Source organism: Dendrobates tinctorius, unplaced genomic scaffold, assembly GCF_039654945.1.
Source record: "Dendrobates tinctorius isolate UK_male_01 unplaced genomic scaffold, ASM3965494v1 ptg000028l, whole genome shotgun sequence".
Lineage (NCBI taxonomy): Eukaryota > Metazoa > Chordata > Amphibia > Anura > Dendrobatidae > Dendrobates > Dendrobates tinctorius.
Window position 1 is genome coordinate 65,365,700 of NW_027361696.1, and position 20,714 is coordinate 65,386,413.

General features: G+C 44.4%; 2 protein-coding genes across 3 annotated transcripts in view; both read left to right on the forward strand.

Moving 5' to 3' along the window:
* The window catches only part of TBC1D17 (TBC1 domain family member 17), a 79,186-nt gene that overhangs the window by 46,145 nt on the left and 12,327 nt on the right, over window positions 1-20,714 (forward strand). For both annotated transcript variants that reach the window (XM_073570873.1, XM_073570874.1), the window contains exons 12-15: window positions 271-371; window positions 7,701-7,800; window positions 9,827-9,924; window positions 11,777-11,893. In XM_073570873.1, coding sequence (XP_073426974.1) covers window positions 271-371; window positions 7,701-7,800; window positions 9,827-9,924; window positions 11,777-11,893 — 416 coding nt within the window. The remainder of the gene's footprint in view (window positions 1-270; window positions 372-7,700; window positions 7,801-9,826; window positions 9,925-11,776; window positions 11,894-20,714) is intronic.
* LOC141085481 (lamina-associated polypeptide 2, isoforms alpha/zeta-like) lies at window positions 18,473-20,111 on the forward strand. Its single transcript, XM_073570871.1, has 2 exons — window positions 18,473-19,844; window positions 19,939-20,111. The coding sequence occupies exons 1-2, from the start codon at window positions 18,941-18,943 to the stop codon at window positions 20,100-20,102; spliced, it is 1,068 nt and encodes a 355-aa protein (XP_073426972.1). The 5' UTR covers window positions 18,473-18,940; the 3' UTR covers window positions 20,103-20,111.

Here is a 20,714-nt window from a genome sequence, read left to right on the forward strand (position 1 = left end):
AGAAAAAGGCAGATATCTTCCCTCCCCTCCAGAAGGGACTCGCAAGAGGAATCTCAGTGGTAAAATTGCAATATTTTAGCTTTATATACACAAAAATGCATGCACATTCATCTAAATTGAGTGCGCGTGGAGATGACTTTAGGTTTCACATTTCTCCCCTATTAAGGAACACTGGGAGAGATATGTTTTTTTTTTTTTTTGTTTGTTTTTTGTCCGATGACTGAATTTGGTGAACTTTAGTGGAATGATGTCTGTGTTTTCACTGCTCAGGTTACGTTCAGGGAATGAGCGACCTCCTCTCCCCCATACTTTACGTCATGCAGAACGAGGTGGACGCCTTCTGGTGCTTCACTGGATTCATGGAGATGGTGGTAAGTTCTGATCCCAGCGAGTGTAACGTAAGGAGAAGCAGGTTTAACCCCTTCCTGACTAGAACATCCGGGCTCAGGAACTGTCAGATGCAGGCTGTTACACAGCCAGCATCCTGCCTCCAGCAGCAGCAACTGGAGCGAAGCCGCAGTCGCTGCTGTTAACCACTTAATTGCAGCTGTCGGGTGCAGGGGAGGTTGTGCCCATCGACTTCCATGCAACACAATTGTGGGGTGGCAGCCAGGGGCCTGTAGTGGGCGCTTGAAGCAGCCTTCTTAGTCTATAGGATTCAGAGGAGTACTATCAGTTTTCCCATAAACTACAAAACGGTGCCCTATGAGGACTAAAAAAAAAAAAAAAAAAAAATTAAAATCCAACTTTTTTTTTTTCCCCCATTGTTAGGAAAAGTCTGATCTGCCAAAATATTTTCCTATATGAAAACGCAATAAAGGAGAAGATAAAAAACAAAAACTCCAGAATGGCCATATTTTTTATTTTCAGCACTTACCCATAACAAAACGTACGTGTCCCAAAATATTGACAGCTTGTGACAAAAAAGACAAGTCCTCACACATTTAATTTTTAAATGGACAGAAAAAGGTAGATTTTGGGTACTTGTCGTAAAATGTTTCTCGTAATCTGCTGCCACCTGGAGGCTGAAACTAGGAATACAGCTAATTGGAAATTAGCTCCTCCCCTGCAGACTATACCTTGCCTGCTAGCATCAGGCTACCTCATTTTAGTGAGAAGACAAAAAAAAATTGCATCATGAGTGAAAAATAATCCAATCACACCTTGAGACAAAAACAAAGTAAATGGATGCTCGACTGGGCAACCAAGGGTGGGTGCTGTGTCCCTCCAATGAAGACTCTCGGTGCCAAAAATCTGTTTTTCTCATTGGGGGAGACAGAATCCATAGGATGTCCCAAAACTGTCCATGGGGTGGTAATGAAAACCCAAGTATTGTTTCCACAGAAGTGTTCCAATCTTGCGTCTGCAGAAGAAAAGGTGTGAACTAGAAAAAATCTGCACCAATACGCTGCCTTACATAATTGCAGAACTGATGCCTGGAGAAGAACAGCCCAGGAAACTCTTACAGTCCACGTAAAGTGTTTCCTAACCCTGAATGGAGGAGCACTTGTTCCTGCCTTATAAGCCTTGCTAACGGCTGATCTCATTCAGCGAGCAATGGTCACCCTAGAGGCAGACTAACTTCCGCCAGAGCGTACCGGGATGACAATAAGACATCAAACAGAGCTATGATAGACAGAGAAGCACAGCTCTGTCAGATTGAGAGAGTCTCTTATGGAGATGAGAGGTGATGTACCTAAAGAAAGGAGAGCAATCTCCTTAATGTGAAAAGGTGGAGAATCTCGCTAAGGCAAAAGGAAGGAGCCGAATGCCAGACTAAGGCTGGAGTCACACACACAACGATTAAATAATCGGTCCGATTTTTACTGACCGAAATCGCACAAAGGTTTCTTCACCAGGGATCCGTCTGTCATCCGAATTTCCTGTGGCGATGCGATTTTAATCGCATCTAAGCATCCGTTTGACATCCGTCTGCTGAGATTTTCTCGCAGGCTTGCAAAATGGGCATATAATGGAGCCCAATGACAGGTTTTCAAACACAAAGGAAAGAATAGATATATACACATAGAAAAAAAAAAAATATATATATATTTGTAATTCATACAGTACTTAATAGCAGAATAGCCGCTGAAACATTTGCCGGCTTTTGTAAAATCATTCCCCAACCCGACATGAAGTGACACATGGTTTACAAACAGTTAACCATTTCATTTCATGTTTTTTTTTTTTTTTATATGTCTATCACTAGTAATTAGATGAGGGTTTTTGTGTAAAATTTTGGAGTTGTAGGTGTTAATTTAAGGGGTTAATTTGTTGTAAAAAATTGGGGGGGCTCCCGCTGACGTCACTGAGGCTTCCCCCCTCAATTTTTTACAACGAATTAACCCCTTAAATTAACACCTACAACTCCAAAATTTTACACAAAAACCCTCATCTAATTACTAGTGATAGACATATAAAAAAAAAACATGAAATGAAATGGTTAACTGTATGTAAACCATGTGTCATTTCATGTCGGGTTGGGGAATGATTTTACAAAAGCCGGCAAATGTTTCAGCGGCTATTCTGCTATGAAGTACTGTATGAATTACAAATGTGTGTGTGTGTGTATATATATATATATATATATATATATATATATATATATATATATATATATATATATATATATATATATATATATACACACACTCACTGGCCACTTTATTAGGTACACCATGCTAGTAAGGGGTTGGACCCCCTTTTGCCTTCAGAACTGCCTCAATTCTTCGTGGCAGAGATTCAACAAGGTGCTGGAAGCATTCCTCAGAGATTTTGGACCATATTGACATGATGGCATCACACAGTTGGCGCAGATTTGTCGGCTGCACATCCCTGATGCGAATCTCCCGTTCCACCACATCCCAAAGATGCTCTATTGGATTGAGATCTGGTGACTGAGGAGGCCATTTGAGTACAGTAAACTCATTGTCATGTTCAAGAAACCAATCTGAGATGATTCGAGCTTTATGACATGGCGCATTATCCTGCTGAAAGTAGCCATCAGATGTTGGGTACATTGTGGTCATAAAGGGATGGACATGGTCAGCAACAATACTCAGGTAGGCTGTGGCGTTGCAACGATGCTCAATTGGTACCAAGGGGCCCAAAGAGTGCCCAGAAAAAATTCCCCACACCATGACACCACCACCACCAGCCTGAACCGTTGATACAAGGCAGGATGGATCCATGCTTTCATGTTGTTTACGCCAAATTCTGACCCTACCATCCGAATGTCACAGCAGAAATCGAGACTCATCAGACCAGGCAACGTTTTTCCAATCTTCTACTGTCCAATTTCGATGAGCTTGTGCAAATTGTAGCCTCAGTTTCCTGTTCTTAGCTGAGAGGAGTGGTACCCAGTGTGGTCTTCTGCTGCTGTAGCCCATCTGCCTCAAAGTTCGACGCACTGTGCGTTCAGAGATGCTCTTCTGCCTACCTTGGTTGTAACGGGTGGCAATTTGAGTCACTGTTGCCTTTCTATCAGCTCGAACCAGTCTGCCCATTCTCCTCTGACCTCTGGCATCAACATGGCATTTCCGGCCACAGAACTGCCGCTCACTGGATTTTTTTTCTTTTTCGGACCATTCTCTGTAAACCCTAGAGAAGGTTGTGCGTGAAAATCCCAGTAGATCAGCAGTTTCTGAAATTCTCAGACCAGCCCTTCTGGCACCAACAATCATGCCACGTTCAAAGGCACTCAAATCACCTTTCTTCCCCATACTGATGCTCGGTTTGAACTGCAGGAGATTGTCTTGACCATGTCTACATGCCTAAATGCACTGAGTTGCCGCCATGTGATTGGCTGATTAGAAATTAAGTCTTAACACACAGTTGGACAGGTGTACCTAATAAAGTGGCCAGTGAGTGTGTGTGTATATATATATATATATATATATATATATATATATATATATATCTCTCTATGACATGTATGTGTATACATATATATATATGTATTCTATGTGTCTATATCTATTCTTTCATTTATTTAACATGTCAGTGTGATTTTACTGTATTGCTAAATGAATTGCCGGCTTTTGTTAGAGGACACCGGGTGCGATTTTATCGCAAGTCACACATGTGGTCCGTTTGTAATCCGATTTTTTTTTTTTTTTTTTTTTTTTATGGCACCCATAGACTTGCATTGGGGAATCCGATCCGAAAATCGGTGACAATCGCAGCATGCTGCGATTGTCTCGGTCTGAGGAAACGTTCCGATAAAAGAAAATCGGATGATGGGAGCAGCACCATAGAATAACATTTGGACGAATCCAATGCGATTTTTTTTTTTTTTTTTTTTTTTATCGCATTGCATTCGTCCGATTTAATCGCTAGTGTGACTCCGGCCTTAGGAGAAAAATCGCTAGGAAGCCAAATAGAGTGGAGTGTGCGAGTGACAAGAAAGGTGCAGACAGTGTCATAAGTGTAAATCGCCATAGACTGACTTGGGAAACCGCGCCGGCCTTGGGGTAACCTGGGCAGTCTGGCAAAAACAATCCCTCCCAGTTTTGGCCCCGATAAGCACAACTGAACTGCCAGGACACCCTTAGTGTTGGTTGCCTGACTGACCAACTTCTTGCTTAGTCCTGAAGAATGACTTCACATAACTGCGGGCTGCTGTGCAAAGTGAAGGCGTGAGCAGAGACTGGGCAGTGGCCATAGCACTAATGGTGGTAAAGGCTCTGGATGCTAGTTCCAGAACCACACTCAAGGTCTAGGTAGAGGAGCTGGGGGCCCATGCAGGGGGAGGGGCACATCCTAATACTGATGTCACAGGGATCCCCTTGGTAGCAATCGGCAGAGGACGAGGCAGGTACCAGCAGTGCATTATGCTATGACCTGGCCCGAGGGAAACCCGACCTTGCAACACATGCAAGCATACTATTTAACTAGACTAGGTGGAGACCTGATGCTATCGCATCGGGAGGGTGATAATGTCACGATGGGGGCAGGCTTTGCAGCATTGAGAATCTCTCCCTTCCATGTGCTCACTCACATTTCCATTCTCTCTTTCCCCATGTGCTGACTTCTCCTGTCTGTGCTCTCTTCTTTGACCTGTCTACCCCATGTGCTATCTCTCACCTTCCTGTGCTGTGTTCTCCCCTCATGTGCTGACCCGTTTGAGCTGTCTCCCCCCGTGCTCTGTCTCTCTCACCCCTGTGTCTGACCATGTACAGAACATACCACAGCTCCTGGGCAGGGGAGGAAGCAAAAGACATTACAGCAGGAGATCGCAGAGGATACATTTTGTGAGGTAAAATATTGTTTAAAAACAGTCAGTGAAATATTTTACCTCACAAAATGAATACTCTGTGATCCCCTGCTGTAATGTCAGTAGTATTGTCTTTTGCTTCCTCCCCTGCCCAGGAGATGTGGCATGCTCCGTACGCAGTCAGACACAGCCAATTTTTAAAATGAACTTTTGTTCGTTGGGACAGGCTTCCTCTGCCTGTAGACACGTCGCGCATCTGCTGCCGGGATCAGCCGTATGATTCAATGTGCCTGCACGGACTTGGCGCAGTGCGACGCTTTTCCGCTGGTGGTACCGCACAAGAGGCTGTGTGTGTGTGGTGCGATGGTGTTCTGCTGGTTTTACCGTGCAATAGGTTGGTACCAGCTGCAGTTTCCATATTAAGACACCCATTACTTGGGTGTCCCAATATGGTGGTCGGTGAACTTCCTCCGCTTGAAATTCTGGGATAAAGTGACATCTGGACAGAACAGGAAATGAAAACATTACAAGGCAATTATATAAATAGATGGTGATAGAAGAGAGGGGAAGCCACTGGGACACTGAGTGTCGGATCCTTTATCAAAAAATTGGCTACCTGCTCCAAGGGTCGCTAAGGTCCAAGATCGCGGTGATACCAAACAGTATTGTGACCGAGTGTACCAAAGCCGGCCGATGTGTGGAGTCATGCTGGAGCAAGCCGAGGGAGCGATGGTAGAAGACCCATCCTGGTCTAATACCCAGAGAAAATAAAGCCAAAACCACAAGACGAGGGAAGGGTGTGGTCCCACTCTAGTTTGTCAGAGGTTGGGCATAACCTAGCCAGTGGGCGGGGCTTACCAACCAATCTGACTGGCTGGGGGTGAATGCACACTGAACCTGCTGATTGACTGACGGACAGATGAACACCAGACCCGCTGATTAACCAGCAGGTGAGACCCGTAGGTGACCCCGATTAACATGAGGTCGAAAAGCAGTGATTGAGGTGGAAAAAAGTGATCTAGTGTGTCACTGACTAGTGCAATGTCACACCAACGTTTAATATGCAGGGTGTATACGTATACTATCTTGACCCATGCCATGAGAATAAACACTTAACGCTCACTCCACCACCATACAGAACCTCCTAATAAAACGCTTGCATCCTGGATGGCAAGGAAAGGTGCCTACAAAACACCCTTTCTTCTCCTGAGCCGTGCACTCTCCAGAAGCTACCACCCCGATAAAAGGAATAGAGGGAGGAGGGGGAAAAGGGCTCACGACAGGGTTATACTTGCGTGTTCTGAAGATCCATATCCCTTTATCTTCTGCTTTGTGGGGTGGCAGCAAAAGCGCGTTGGTTTAGGGCCCTCCACTCCAGTACCTGCACAGACTGTGTCACGGTCCTTTGGTCCGGCCACAGTGATGCGAGATTATACGGACTGAGCAATTACAGCCTGTACGCCTTCGCTATGTTGGTGAATCAGAGTGTGCAGTTACGCTCTGTCACCCTAGGACATACATCTGAAACACGTAAAAGAAATGGTCAACACCTAAGACCAGCCTGAGACAAACCTGGCCTCTCACTGGCACTACAATAAACTGAGGAAGCCTGAGGCTAGCAGGAGAGGTATTGTCTGCTGGGGAGGAGACAATGAGACAAACGAAAAAATTGCATGTTTTTGATTATTTTTTCTTTTTTTTTTTTTTTTTTTTTTTTACAAATTTTGATTTTTTTTTGTTACTTAATTCTAGTAACAGACTTCACAAGTTTTATTTTGGCCACAGTGTTACTGGCTCAAAGAATCATGTTACCAGTTTTGTTTTCTTTTTTTCTTTTTTTGCTTTCACCACTTTTAAACAAAAAAAAATGTTTTGCCCCATACATTAATTGTTTAAAATGAATGACATAATTGGAAAGTACTTCTCATCCCTCCCTCCTTAAACGAACAGAAAACAAGCCCTCAGATTGGTATGTTGCTAGGAAAAAAAAAGTTTTATATTTTGTAAGAAGGGGGAGGGAATAAACCAACACAAAGCTGGAAAAAATAATTGCCATGTCATGAAGGAGTTAAATTATAACTGCACAGAGACTTGTCAGAAGTCTATAATCAATAGGATTGAGAGTGCTGATTTAACAGCCGTTGGGGTCTCTGCACCCAGACCAACTCTGATCAAAACCTCTGAGAGGTCAAAAGTTTACTAAAACTTTTTGAGTCCACTTGTAAACTCCATTGAGCATAAACATATGACTGTTCTTTGGTCTTAATTGGAGAAGTCTTCATCTGAAGCCATGTAAGGCTACAGAGCGCATATTACCGGTCTCTTAATTCGCCGTGTGCCAGGTCCCATTGATATCCGTCTAAAGGAATTCTCCATGTATAAGTGCATAGTATTTGCTGACAGCAGCTGTTATCGCTTGGTGCAGCCCGTGTTCAGGGAGCGCAGCCGCTGATCAATGCATTGATTTGTTTCTCCTGCTTCTCAGCACCACAACTTTGAAGAGAGCCAGGAAAGTATGAAGAGACAGCTGTCCCAGCTCAACCTTCTGCTGCGAGTCCTGGACCCAGCGCTCTGTGATTTCCTGGGTTCGTATTCCAGTCTGCTATATGCATTTATATCCCAGGTAGGGGATTGAAGACCATTCACAGCAGTACAGGAATCTAGTCGAGGCAGAGTACATTTTCTGGGGTGCAGTGGAGTTTGGTTATAACCTAAGTCCTAGACCTCTTTAAAATGTTTTGGGGGCTCACAGTCAGGGTTCGATCCCTTGTGAACACAGTTTTTCTGTAGTCGTGCTCGACTATTTTCATATCTCCCATAGAAGTAATCAGAGATGCAGTTGCACAGCCACCTCACCAATAAACCATTTGAGGTAGGTGCAGGTTCCAGAGGTAGAAATGTAAGACATCATGACAAACGCAACTTATGTTTCTTCTAACCTATCTGCATTTCTGCAGTGATAAGGTACCCCCCCCCCTTTTTTTTTTTTTTTTTTTTTTTTTTTAATGTGGCTGTATATTGCCTTGTTTTATGCAGTAGAAATGTTTAATCTTTTAAAGGGAATCTGTCACTTCTTTTTTGAGATATCATATAATGATATCATTCAATTGTGTGTCACATAAGGATTCTCTTAGTACTTTTGCTTCCCCTTGACCCCGCACCTTTCATGCATAAATACCTTTTTTTATATCGGTTCAGATGTATGTAAACTGCTGCTGTCCGGTCCGCTGGGCGGGGCTTATTCACCTGCTCCCCCCCCTCCCTGTCTTGCTCTACGCATTTCTTCTTGTGTAGAGCAAGACAGGGAGCAGTTGAATAAGCCCCGCGCAGCGGACCGGACAGCGGCAGTTTACATACATCTGAACCGATATAAAAAAGGTATTTATGCATGAAAGGTGCGGGGTCAGGGGGAAGCAAAAGTACTAAGAGAATCCTTAAGTGACACACAATTGAATGATATCATTATATGATATCTCTAAAAAGGGGTGACAGATTCCCTTTAAGAGGCACATACAGTATATAGAACAAAGTTTGTTTTCATTATGTTTTAAACTTTATACTGTGAGTAGTTTCATTGAATAACCTGTTAAATTAAGTCATGTATTTGTAGGCTTATAGTATTTTTTTTTTTTCAATGTACGCATAACAATTATTTTATAATGACTTTTTTTATTATATTTTAAATAATTGTATTACATTCTTTTATCCTGTTGATGGATTACCATTTAATGTCTTTATCCAGATCAAAACCAGGACATTTTTTATTCCGTTCCTGACCAGTTACATTCGTTTTATTTTTTGTGTGTATATTTTTTTTATGTTTGGATATTCAAGTGTTTTCATCTTTTTTTCAGAATACATGGGGCCCAATTTTTGATATATTTTTTTTTTTTTACTTATTTTTATTTTTTCACCAATAGAAGTCCTTTTAAGGGGCATTTTAATATTTAAATCTTTTTTAATGATTTCCCTTTTAACTTGTATATTGGTCCCAGCTACAGGGGAAAATCGGACTCCTGGCTGCATAGCAAAACTGACTGGATCTCCTAGAAACCCATAGCTTATGCTCTCCCTCACCCAGCAATCACTCGATAGCTGGGTCCAGAGAAGGGAGAGTTTGTTAATACTTTCTATACTGTACATAAAGCACTTGTTCAGCTCTGTGGTAATAAACCATCTCTGCCTTCTCTGTTAGAAGTCCGACTGTGTCTGACAGTTTGCTCCCTTCTTCCGCAGCTGCATAATCTCATGTAGTCGTTTTACCTTGCAGTGACATTTTAGAACATCAGTACAGAGTAAATCGTGGACCAGCCTGACATTTTAAAGTCTTTGTGTGGTCTGGAAGTAGATAAACGGATCCGGCTTTTGCTGTGGTTTCACATCATATTACGCTGTGGGAACAAAGCTGCACCATTACGGAGTAGATATACCCCGATGACAGTCCACTGTCTATCTTGTCCCTCAAGTGCGGCCTAATGAACAGATGTGTATGCAGTGCAGAAAAAAAAGATCATCGCTTTGTGCCACCATATACATATCCACATTCATCACATGACCCTTCCACCAATGATAAATGTCACATTAATTTTTAACCCTTTTTTGATTTTTTAGATTCCAAAGAATCTGGAAATCTAAGTTTCTGTTTCCGATGGCTTCTCATTTGGTTCAAGCGGGAATTCTCCTTTCAAGATATCCTTCTATTATGGGAGGTGAGCACCAGTGACACAAATACAGTATATTCTTAAATGGCGGCAATATCATTAAATGTCTGATAGATGCAGGTCCCACGTCTGTGCGAATAGTGGGGGTACCATGGCAGCTGGCTGATACATCCTAGTGAGGAATGAATGGAGACGTGGCCAAACGTTGGTCTCTTCATTAAATTCTTGGGACTAAATGTGCAGTGAATGGGTAGAGCATCACCTAGAAATGTCCACCTCTCCATTTATTCTCAACCAGGCAGGAATGGTGTCAGGGAACCCCAGTACATGAGATATTTTGAGATATTTGTGGGTCTTCTGGCACTTGTCCTGCCTGGTGAGAAGGCTACTGCATCCAGGTAAGAATGAATGGAGAGACCACCATGATTGTGCAAGGATGATCCTGTAACTCCCATGATTGAAGGGAGAGAACCGTGCACACACGTGGCCATCTCTCTACATTTAGATGCAGTGGACAGTGGTCACGGCATCCCTGCTCCTTCCATTGGTTCAGCTTTATGAGATGCATCTATAAGATGCTATAAGGCATCTCACTGTCCAAACCGTAGGCAGCATGAATCAAAGCCTGACTGTGCGATAGTAGCCTGGTACGTCTTTCTCTGAAACTCAGCCGCATTTCAGAAAAAAAGTAGTTTGAAGAGCTGACAGGACTTTAGTAAGGCTGGTTTCACATTAGCGCTTTTTAAGCGCACGCACGGCCGGGGGTAGCTCCGCCCCCGAGCCGGCTCTCTGCCCGGCGTGCCCGCCCCTTGCTTGTAGCGCCGGCGCACCGTCAAAAGTGCGCAGCGCAGGTCAAAGCGCAACTAGCGCACGGCCTGCGCACGATCTGCGCACCCTATGCTAAAGATCGCAGGCGCCGCTGTGCGCTAGGAGGCGGCGCTACAAGCAAGGGGCGGGCACGCCGGGCAGAGAGCTGGCTCGGGGGCGGAGCTACCCCCGGGCGTGCGTGCGCTTAAAAAGCGCTAATGTGAAACCAGCCTAAGAGACCTGACTTGTCCAGTTTGGCCTCTTGGCACTGCTTTTCCCCGCACCAATCTAGTTGATTGACAGGTCTTTCCTGATATACACACACATGGGAGAGACCTGTCAATCAACTGTGGAGAAGTTGGGTCAAAGGATACGTCTTGACTGTCAGGTCTCTCCTTATAGTCCCCGGCCGGTGTACCTGGCTGCAATCGCGCGGGCGGCTCTGATCCATGTTGCCTGTGGTTCTGACAGCATGAGTCTAGTGACCAGGCTCCAATTAATGGCATATCCCCTTAATTCATGTCTTCTGTATGGAGTCTGGTGCTGCGTCACCTCGTTTACTGGTTGTCCCCGTAGTGATATCTGCATGATAGCTATGGCTTTGGTATTGTGATCCCCTGATGTGATGTGATGCGATGCTGGGCGATGCACAAATAAAACAAGGACCCCCCAATGTCCGCACACACAATGGTATAATCTCAGAAGACCCTTGATTAGTTATCTGTCTTGTAAGATGATGTCAGGAACAAGGTTAGTAGCCTATATGTGTGTTATTGGCAAGTGAACATTAATATGAAATAAAGGACCCTCGCTAATTACCACGGTCTCTTTTAACCCCTCACAGTAGAGTATACAGAGCAATGACATGATGTGCGGTCAGTGTTTATAAACCTGTTGTTGGCGTCCACAGATTGTTACTTTTCCATCACGATGTGGGTATCGCTCTAAACAGCCTTATGCTTCCCACATATCAGATGTTTGGTGTGAAAATCTACAGACAATTCGTGATGCCAAATTTCATCCTAGTTCAGATCCTTTATAATAATATTCATGAACAGGAGTCCTTTTTCCACTGTTTTGTGTTTACATCCAGGTGCTCTGGACAGGACTACCGTGTCCGAACTTCCACCTTCTCGTCGCATGTGGCATTCTTGACTTGGAGCGGGAGGCATTAATGAACTCCGACTACGGCTTCAATGAGATCCTTAAAGTAAGTGACACTGGGCTTAAGAAATGTTAAAAGCCTAAAGGGGTATTCCGGTAGGAAGTTATCAGAGGGGGTTGGACCACTGAGACCCCCACAGATCACCGGATCAGTTTGAATGGATCATGCCGACAGCCGCTCCATTCAGGGTCTGTGAATGCGCCGGAGATGACTGAGTACACTGATCCATTAGATAGGACAACATCTTATTAAATAACACTTTCGAACAGCCTCAAGAAATGCAGGCGCGGGGACTCGAACATATTTTTTCTAGTACTTCGAAGACACTCGGTTAGCAAATGAACATGCTCCGATAACACCTTATCTGAGCACATTCGTTCACCACTAGTACCAACCCTACTAAATACCTTCCTTTGTGTTAATGGTCTACCCGGTGCTGATCGATTGAGCTCGTCTTTAGTGTATACCACTTACTCTGTGATTGCTAACATGTGAGTCAGCAGGACATAAGTAAGGTTGCCTAATTGTCATATGAATGGCTAAAATGCACCATATGTCAAGTTGAAAGGAGCTTCTCTCTAACTGGGTCTCCTGAAAGCAAAATTGAAATATGGAAAGACTTCAGGGTTTAACTTCCTCTATAGATTATTGTAGCGAGGTGATCGCACTATTGTCCAGAGCCCAGGTTCTCCACCTGAGATGCTTCTATATAATGTGGAACGTGCTGTGTATCCAGGGTGGGCTGACACAGTGGTATAAGTTCCTGAATATATGGTCAGATCACCGGTGTCTAATTTCAGGATACTAATACATAGCAATCCTGCAGTGATCCAATTAAATCTTTTTAAGACATACAACTTTGTGTGTACATTTTTTCTTTTAATCTAAAATAAAAGCATACTGTCTTTAGTGCCATTTATTAGCTTAATTTGGTTGCACAAGAGGGGCCAAACTTGCTTAGAAATAAAGCAGACCTTTACTTTCTCCCTGCTAATGTCAGCCAGAATGAGAAGGAGAAAGGAATATCATTGATGCAAACTGAGTGTCTTACACAGAGAAAAGAAGCGAGTGGGAAGTGTCATGTGAGCTAGCAGGCTCGTAGAAAATGTGACTGGGGTATAGCTCTATTGTATATACAAAATCCCTGTGATTACAGCAGCCTCTGCTTATATTCAGGAGGTGGGTGTAACGTGACTAATAGAAGAGAAGCGAGTGGGAAGTGTCATGTGAGCTAGCAGGCTCTTAGTAAATGTGACTGAGCTACAGCTCTATTGTATACACAAAATACCCCTGCCTCTGCTTCAATTCAGTTAATGGAAGTGAGGAGGGGTGATAAATGTTATGTGAGCTAGCAGCTGTTTATAGATACGGTTACTGTGAGTGAGCTCTAGCCCCACTGTATCTGTGGCTCGCACAGAGAAAAATTGTAAGTGTCGAAGGAGATGTGTGCAGCACTAATGGCTAATGGTGTCACACTTATTCAGGCTTGGTCTAAGGGGGACTAAAAGAAGGAGGCAGGTGACAAATGTTAAGTGAGCTAGTAGGTTTGAAGTGACTGTTGAATGTGTACAAAATCCTGTGATTACAGCAACCTCTGCTCCATTTTATGTAGTAGATACCTTAGATGTGACTAAGAGACGAGTAAGGGTGGCATGTGTTATGTGAGCTAGCGGCGTTGTAGAAACTGTTACCGTAACACAGAGGGAATGATGGTAAGTTTGGTAGAAGGAAAGGTTTGCAACATAAAGGGTTTCATGCCCAAGGCTATCATGTAATTGCATAGTTTTAGCACTTATTTAGGCTGTGTGTAAGAGTGACTAAAGGAAGAGAGGTAGATTGCAAGTTTTATGGGAGCTAGTATAAATTGAATATATTGCCCAAACAGCTTCAGTTCCTTGTATGTAGGTCTATAGAGGAAAAAAAGCTAGCTAGTAAAATTCCTGTGATTACAGCAGCCTCTACACATACTGTATTCACGAGGCATGTAAACATAACTAACAGAGGAGAAGTGAGTGGCAATTGTTATGTGAGCTAGCAGGCTTGTGGAAAAAGTGACTGATGTCTAGATGGACGGACCCCTGGATGTTCAGGTGCGACAAGTTCGTCCAAATAGTAAAAAAAATAAAAAGTTCAGGTACCAGAACAGTACCTGAACCCAATTCATTTGAATGGGTGGGCCCAAACATCCAGTGTTTGCCACACTGTCATATGCATGTCAAATGACAGCGTGGTCCCACAGATGCGATCGGAGGTAAAAATTTTGCTCCAGTCACTTCTGCTGGCTGATAGGACTACTACCCCCTTCAGGGGATAGTTGCTTCTGTTGAATACGTTCTTTACATGGCTGTGAAAGCCCAGATTTGATATTGATGCAATAAATCATAATAATTTCTTAATGAAAACTCTGCTTCTACCTCTGCTTTGTGTGCCCGAGGCTATAGCGCAATACTGACTCTATATTTTTTTCTTCGTGGCACCAACTCCACAATTTTCAGAGAGCATATTAAGACCATAACCTTTTTATAATTACTATTCCCATCACCCTATACCTGCTGCCAATAATAACAGCGAAAGCAGACGCTGCTGATAGGAGTAGTCATTAGCCGGCGACCTGCGCTCTAAACAAATAAAAGTTAAAGAAAAGACTGTTCCCCTGTATTTTTGTTTACCAGCCAGGCAAAACTGACAGCTGCAGACTGCAACCCTCAGCTGTCTGCTTTATCAAGGCTGGTTATCAAGACTAGTGGGGTCTCCATTCCGTTTTCTAAAATTATTTAAAAAAACGGCGTTGAGTCCCCCCCCCCCCCCAATTTTTTGACAAAAAGCCAAGCTAAAGCAGACATCTGAGAGCTACTATTCTCAGGCTGGTTAGGACCATGGATATTGGCCCCCTGCAGCCTAAAAATAGGATCCTACATCTCCCCAGAAAAGCTGCATCTATTAGATACGCCAGTTCTGGAGCCTTGCCCGGCACTTGCCCTGTGGCGGTGGCAGGTGGGGTTCATATTTGTGGGGTTGATGTCACCTTTGTCTGGTGACATCAAGCCCACGGCTTAGCAATGGAGGGAAGTCTATAAGACACTTATCCATTGCAAAATCTATAGTTATATTGTAAATGAACACAAAGCAAGAATAAAGTCCTTTGGATATGTATGACGGGTATATGGGCACGGGACTATGGGATGGAGGATGTGTGATGGGTATATGGACACTCGACTATGGGATGGAGGATATGTATGATGGGTATATGGGCACGGGCCTGTGGGATCGTGGATGTGTGTGATGGGTATGTGGGCACGGGACTATGGGATGGAGGATAATTATAATTTGCAGCGCCGGGTTCTTCAGCTAGTGTGTGTGTGTGTGTGTGTGTGTGTGTGTATGTGTGTATATATATAATATACTCACTGGCCACTTTATTAGGTACACCATGCTAGTAAGGGGTTGGACCCCCTTTTGCCTTCAGAACTGCCTCAATTCTTCGTGGCAGAGATTCAACAAGGTGCTGGAAGCATTCCTCAGAGATTTTGGACCATATTGACATGATGGCATCACACAGTTGGCGCAGATTTGTCGGCTGCACATCCCTGATGCGAATCTCCCGTTCCACCACATCCCAAAGATGCTCTATTGGATTGAGATCTGGTGACTGAGGAGGCCATTTGAGTACAGTAAACTCATTGTCATGTTCAAGAAACCAATCTGAGATGATTCGAGCTTTATGACATGGCGCATTATCCTGCTGAAAGTAGCCATCAGATGTTGGGTACATTGTGGTCATAAAGGGATGGACATGGTCAGCAACAATACTCAGGTAGGCTGTGGCGTTGCAACGATGCTCAATTGGTACCAAGGGGCCCAAAGAGTGCCCAGAAAAAATTCCCCACACCATGACACCACCACCACCAGCCTGAACCGTTGATACAAGGCAGGATGGATCCATGCTTTCATGTTGTTTACGCCAAATTCTGACCCTACCATCCGAATGTCGCAGCAGAAATCGAGACTCATCAGACCAGGCAACGTTTTTCCAATCTTCTACTGTCCAATTTCGATGAGCTTGTGCAAATTGTAGCCTCAGTTTCCTGTTCTTAGCTGAGAGGAGTGGTACCCAGTGTGGTCTTCTGCTGCTGTAGCCCATCTGCCTCAAAGTTTGACGCACTGTGCGTTCAGAGATGCTCTTCTGCCTACCTTGGTTGTAACGGGTGGCAATTTGAGTCACTGTTGCCTTTCTATCAGCTCGAACCAGTCTGCCCATTCTCCTCTGACCTCTGGCATCAACATGGCATTTCCGGCCACAGAACTGCCGCTCACTGGATTTTTTTTCTTTTTCGGACCATTCTCTGTAAACCCTAGAGATGGTTGTGCGTGAAAATCCCAGTAGATCAGCAGTTTCTGAAATTCTCAGACCAGCCCTTCTGGCACCAACAATCATGCCACGTTCAAAGGCACTCAAATCACCTTTCTTCCCCATACTGATGCTCGGTTTGAACTGCAGGAGATTGTCTTGACCATGTCTACATGCCTAAATGCACTGAGTTGCCGCCATGTGATTGGCTGATTAGAAATTAAGTCTTAACACACAGTTGGACAGGTGTACCTAATAAAGTGGCCAGTGAGTGTGTGTATGTATATATATATATAATATATATATATATATATATATATATATATATAATATATATTTATTATAATATAATATATAATTTGGGGCAGCTTTCCAGATGTTTCTGGCCCATAAGACAGCCAAAATCTGCAAACGCCTGTAACCGCTTATTCATAGTTTGCGCTATTTTCGGTCTATTCCTATCGTATAATCGTTTGCTTGTCCTCCTTTCCTTATCTACGGTCTGTTGGTCAGCTGACAATAACGACCATATGTCGACATAATTGTTGTTCCATATTTTATGCCGAACCTCTTGATCTATGTGTGCGCCTAACAGGCTAATTGCACAGAAAAAGGCATCTTTGTGTAAGCTTGCTGACAAGTGTCGTATTGTTGTCAGTTAAATCGTGTGAGTGTGTCACATGTTGAACCAGAGACTTAAAGGGAATCTGTCACCCCTTTTTTGAGATATCATATAATGATATCATTCAATTGTGTGTCACATAAGGATTCTCTTAGTACTTTTGCTTCCCCCTGACCCCGCACCTTTCATGCATAAATACCTTGTTTATATCGGTTCAGATGTATGTAAACTGCCGCTGTCCGGTCCGCAGGGCGGGGCTTATTCACCTGCTCCCCCCCCTCCCTGTCTTGCTCTACACAAGAAGAAATGCATAGAGCTGTAACTGTAGGATTAGTAATGGATAGACACCTGTCCATTACTAAGCTGTGGGCTTGATGTCACCTGACAATACAAAGGTAACATCAACCCCACAAATATGAACCCCACTTGCCACCGCTACAAGGCAAGTGGGAAGAGCTGGGCAAAATCCATTTAAGTAATTAAAAAAAAAAAAAAAAAACGGCACAGAGACCCCTCTATTCTTGATAACCAGCCTTGCTAAAGGTGACATTTGAGGGTTGCAGCCCACAGCTGTTAGTTTTTCCTGGCTGGCTATCAAAAATACAGAGGAACCCACTCGATTGTTTTTTTTTTTTTTTAAATTATCTATTTAGAGTGCAGGTGCCAGCTGATAAATGCTGGGAATAGTAGTCCCATTAGTCTACGCCAGTGATTCTAGGTAAACTTTTTACCTCCAATCACAGCTGCGAACTCACGCTGCACAAAACAGAACAAGAAACACCCTGTGTTCGGGGTGCCCTAACAGAAATAGTAACACTAACCTACTGTCTTTGCACGGACTTCAAACTTTACTATTTGGGTTGGCTCATCTCTAGCTCTATTATATATTAAGTTCCTGTGATTACAGCAGCCTCTGCTTATATTCAGGAAGGGTGCAAGCGTGACTAACAGGAAAGAAGCGAGTGGCAAGTGTCATGTAAGCTAGCAGGTTTGCAGAAAATGTGACTGGGCTACAGCTCTATTGTATATTAAAAAATTCCTGTGATTACAGCAGGCTTTGCTCCAGTTCAAACAGTATGTTTGAGCGACTGACAGATGTAAGGAGAGGTGGCAAGTGTTATATGAGAAGCTGGCTTGTAGAAACAGAATGGCATCAAATTTTGAAGAAAGAAAGGACCAAGGTCTGAGTTACGAAGAGCAGCTTGCATGAGTATTATTTTTACTCTTCGCCACGACAGCACCCACTGGAGGTATCGGATCCGCCCATTTGGAACAGGAAACCCTACAGGAAAGATAAAAGGGGCGGTCCGCCTTTCCTCCTCAGTTTTGGTTTCCTGTTCCAAATGGAGAAGGATCCTGCAGGATCTTACCTGGGCCATGCATCCGCCTGTGCGGTCTCCTCGGGAACGGCAGGGGCTGCGGTCCGGAAGCAGCGTCGGGGGAGATTCCGTTTGACGGCTCCCCCCTCGTCTGGTGGCATAACGGTGATGACCGGGTCCGGGGAGGGCCGCCCGGTCTTACCAGGGAGCGGGCCAGTCTGGCATCCGGAGGCAGAACCCCCCCCCATCGGTGGGGATACAGCATGGGAGGTGAAGCCATGAGCGCGCGTGTGAGTAGCGGTGGCGCAGGAGCCAGCCGGCGCCCGACACTCCTATACCCCGGAAGTAATGGTTGAACTTCCGGGGTAGGATGGCGATGACGCGGCGCATGCGCCCTGACACAGGGCGACTTCCGGGGGCACGACAGGAGTGAAGATAAAACAGCGCTGCAACGATGGAACCATGTTGTCCCCCACGGAGTCGCAGGCCCCAGCAGGGGATTCAGCTGGGGGCAATTCCACCAGGGACCGCAGCGCCAGGACAGAGACTGCCCGCAGGAGCAAGGCAGCAGAAACCAGATCCAGACCGTCTCAGCCATCCGACCCGGTATTAAGCTTCACTGGGTAAGTGTGCAAAGTATATACTCTACCTATTAAGCTAACCTCCTCCCCCCCCCCCCCCCCCTCTTTACCTTTGACCTCCCACTTCAGTCAAAGAAAAAAGAAAAAACTAAACATAAAGAATGCGCATTATGTTCAGAGCCTCTCCCTGACTCCTACCCCAAAAAACTCTGCAAACAATGCATGAAAGAGACCAGGCAGGGGTCGACGATATCTTCTAAAGATATCCGAGCCATAATTAGGGAGGAGATACAAGCCATCAACCGCGCCAGCACTCCCTCAGAGTCCAGTCATAAGAAACAGGTTGTTGTTAGTTCAGAGTCAGAGGAAGAACAGGAGTTAAATTCAGGCTCCGCATTCACGTCCTCATCGTCATCCTCGGAGATGGAAGGACGCGCATGTTTTCCACTGGACAGCGTAGATAACCTAGTAAAAGCGGTTAGAAATACTATGGGGTGTGAAGAGGAAAGGGGAGCCCAAACCGCGCAGGACATTATGTTTGTGGGATTGGCAGAAAAAAAGAGGAGATCATTTCCGGTGATACCGGCAATTAAGGACCTCATCAAAAGCGAGTGGGAAAAACACGACCAGAGGGGTTTTCTCCCATCAGCCTCAAAACGGAAGTATCCGTTCACTGATGAAGACCTATTGAAATGGACTAAAATACCAAAGGTGGATGCCGTCATAGCCTCCACTTCCAAACAGACCTCGATCCCGGTCGAGGACGCAGGATTGTTAGCAGACCCATTAGACCGAAAGGCAGAATCTTCGCTCAAAAGGTCCTGGGAGTCCACCACCGGGGTATTCAAACCCGCAATAGCCAGCACATGTACTGCTAGATCAATGCTGGTATGGCTAGATCAATTAGATCAGCAGATCGAGCAAAGAGTGTCAAGGGAAAAACTGCGTGCAGCCATCCCGTTGATAAGAGGTGCAGCTGCCTTTATGGCAGATGCTTCAGCGGACACCCTAAGACTGGCAGCGAGGTCGGCAGCCCTGGTGAATAACGCCAGACGCGCACTGTGGATAAAAAGCTGGAAAGGGGACGCACAATCAAAATCCAAAATTAGTGCAACCCCATGCGAGGGTGAGTTCCTCTTCGGGAAAGCCTTAGACGAAATTCTCGCCAAGGCAAAAGAGAGGAAAAAAGCCTTCAGTGATTCTCCCATTCCGTTTTATAGGAAAACCTTTAAGAGACGGCCATTCGGGAGAAGAAGACAGTCGGACAGAACGAATAGATGGGCCACGAAAGACGAAAAGCAGAAGGGTACCATCTTCAGAGGGCCAACATATAGGAGAGATAAAAATTAAGAGTTTAGACCCACCAGTTGGGGGTAGATTATAATTATTTGTTACCAAATAGGAACAAATTACGTTAAGCCCATGGATTTTGAACATAATCAAGGAAGGAATAAAGATTGAATTCCTTCAGATCCCTTATGAGTTCTTTGTTATAACTCGCCTTAATTCCTCAGTTCAGCAAAAGGCTCTCGAAGACGAGATTCGCGTCCTACTAGCTAAAAAAGTTTTAGTTGACGTCCCTGAGGAACAAGAGGGTAGAGGCTTTTACTCTCCCCTGTTTTTGGTTTCTAAACCAGACGGTACGTTTAGAACCATTATTAATTTAAAGAAGCTTAATTCATTTATAAAAAATTATAACTTCAAAATGGAATCAATTAGATCCACTATAAAGCTTCTTTTCCCAAATTGCGTAATGGCAGGGATTGATTTAAAAGATGCTTATTATCATCTCCCTATTCACAATAGATTCCAGAAATACCTAAGAGTCGCAGTGGAAGTCGAGGGCAGGATTCGTCATTTCCAATACGCGGCCATGCCCTTCGGGCTTTCCACGGCACCAAGAATATTTACCAAGGTGATGGCAGAAGTGATGGCCTACCTTCGCCAAAAGGACACACTGATCGTGCCGTATTTAGACGACTTCCTAATAATTGGG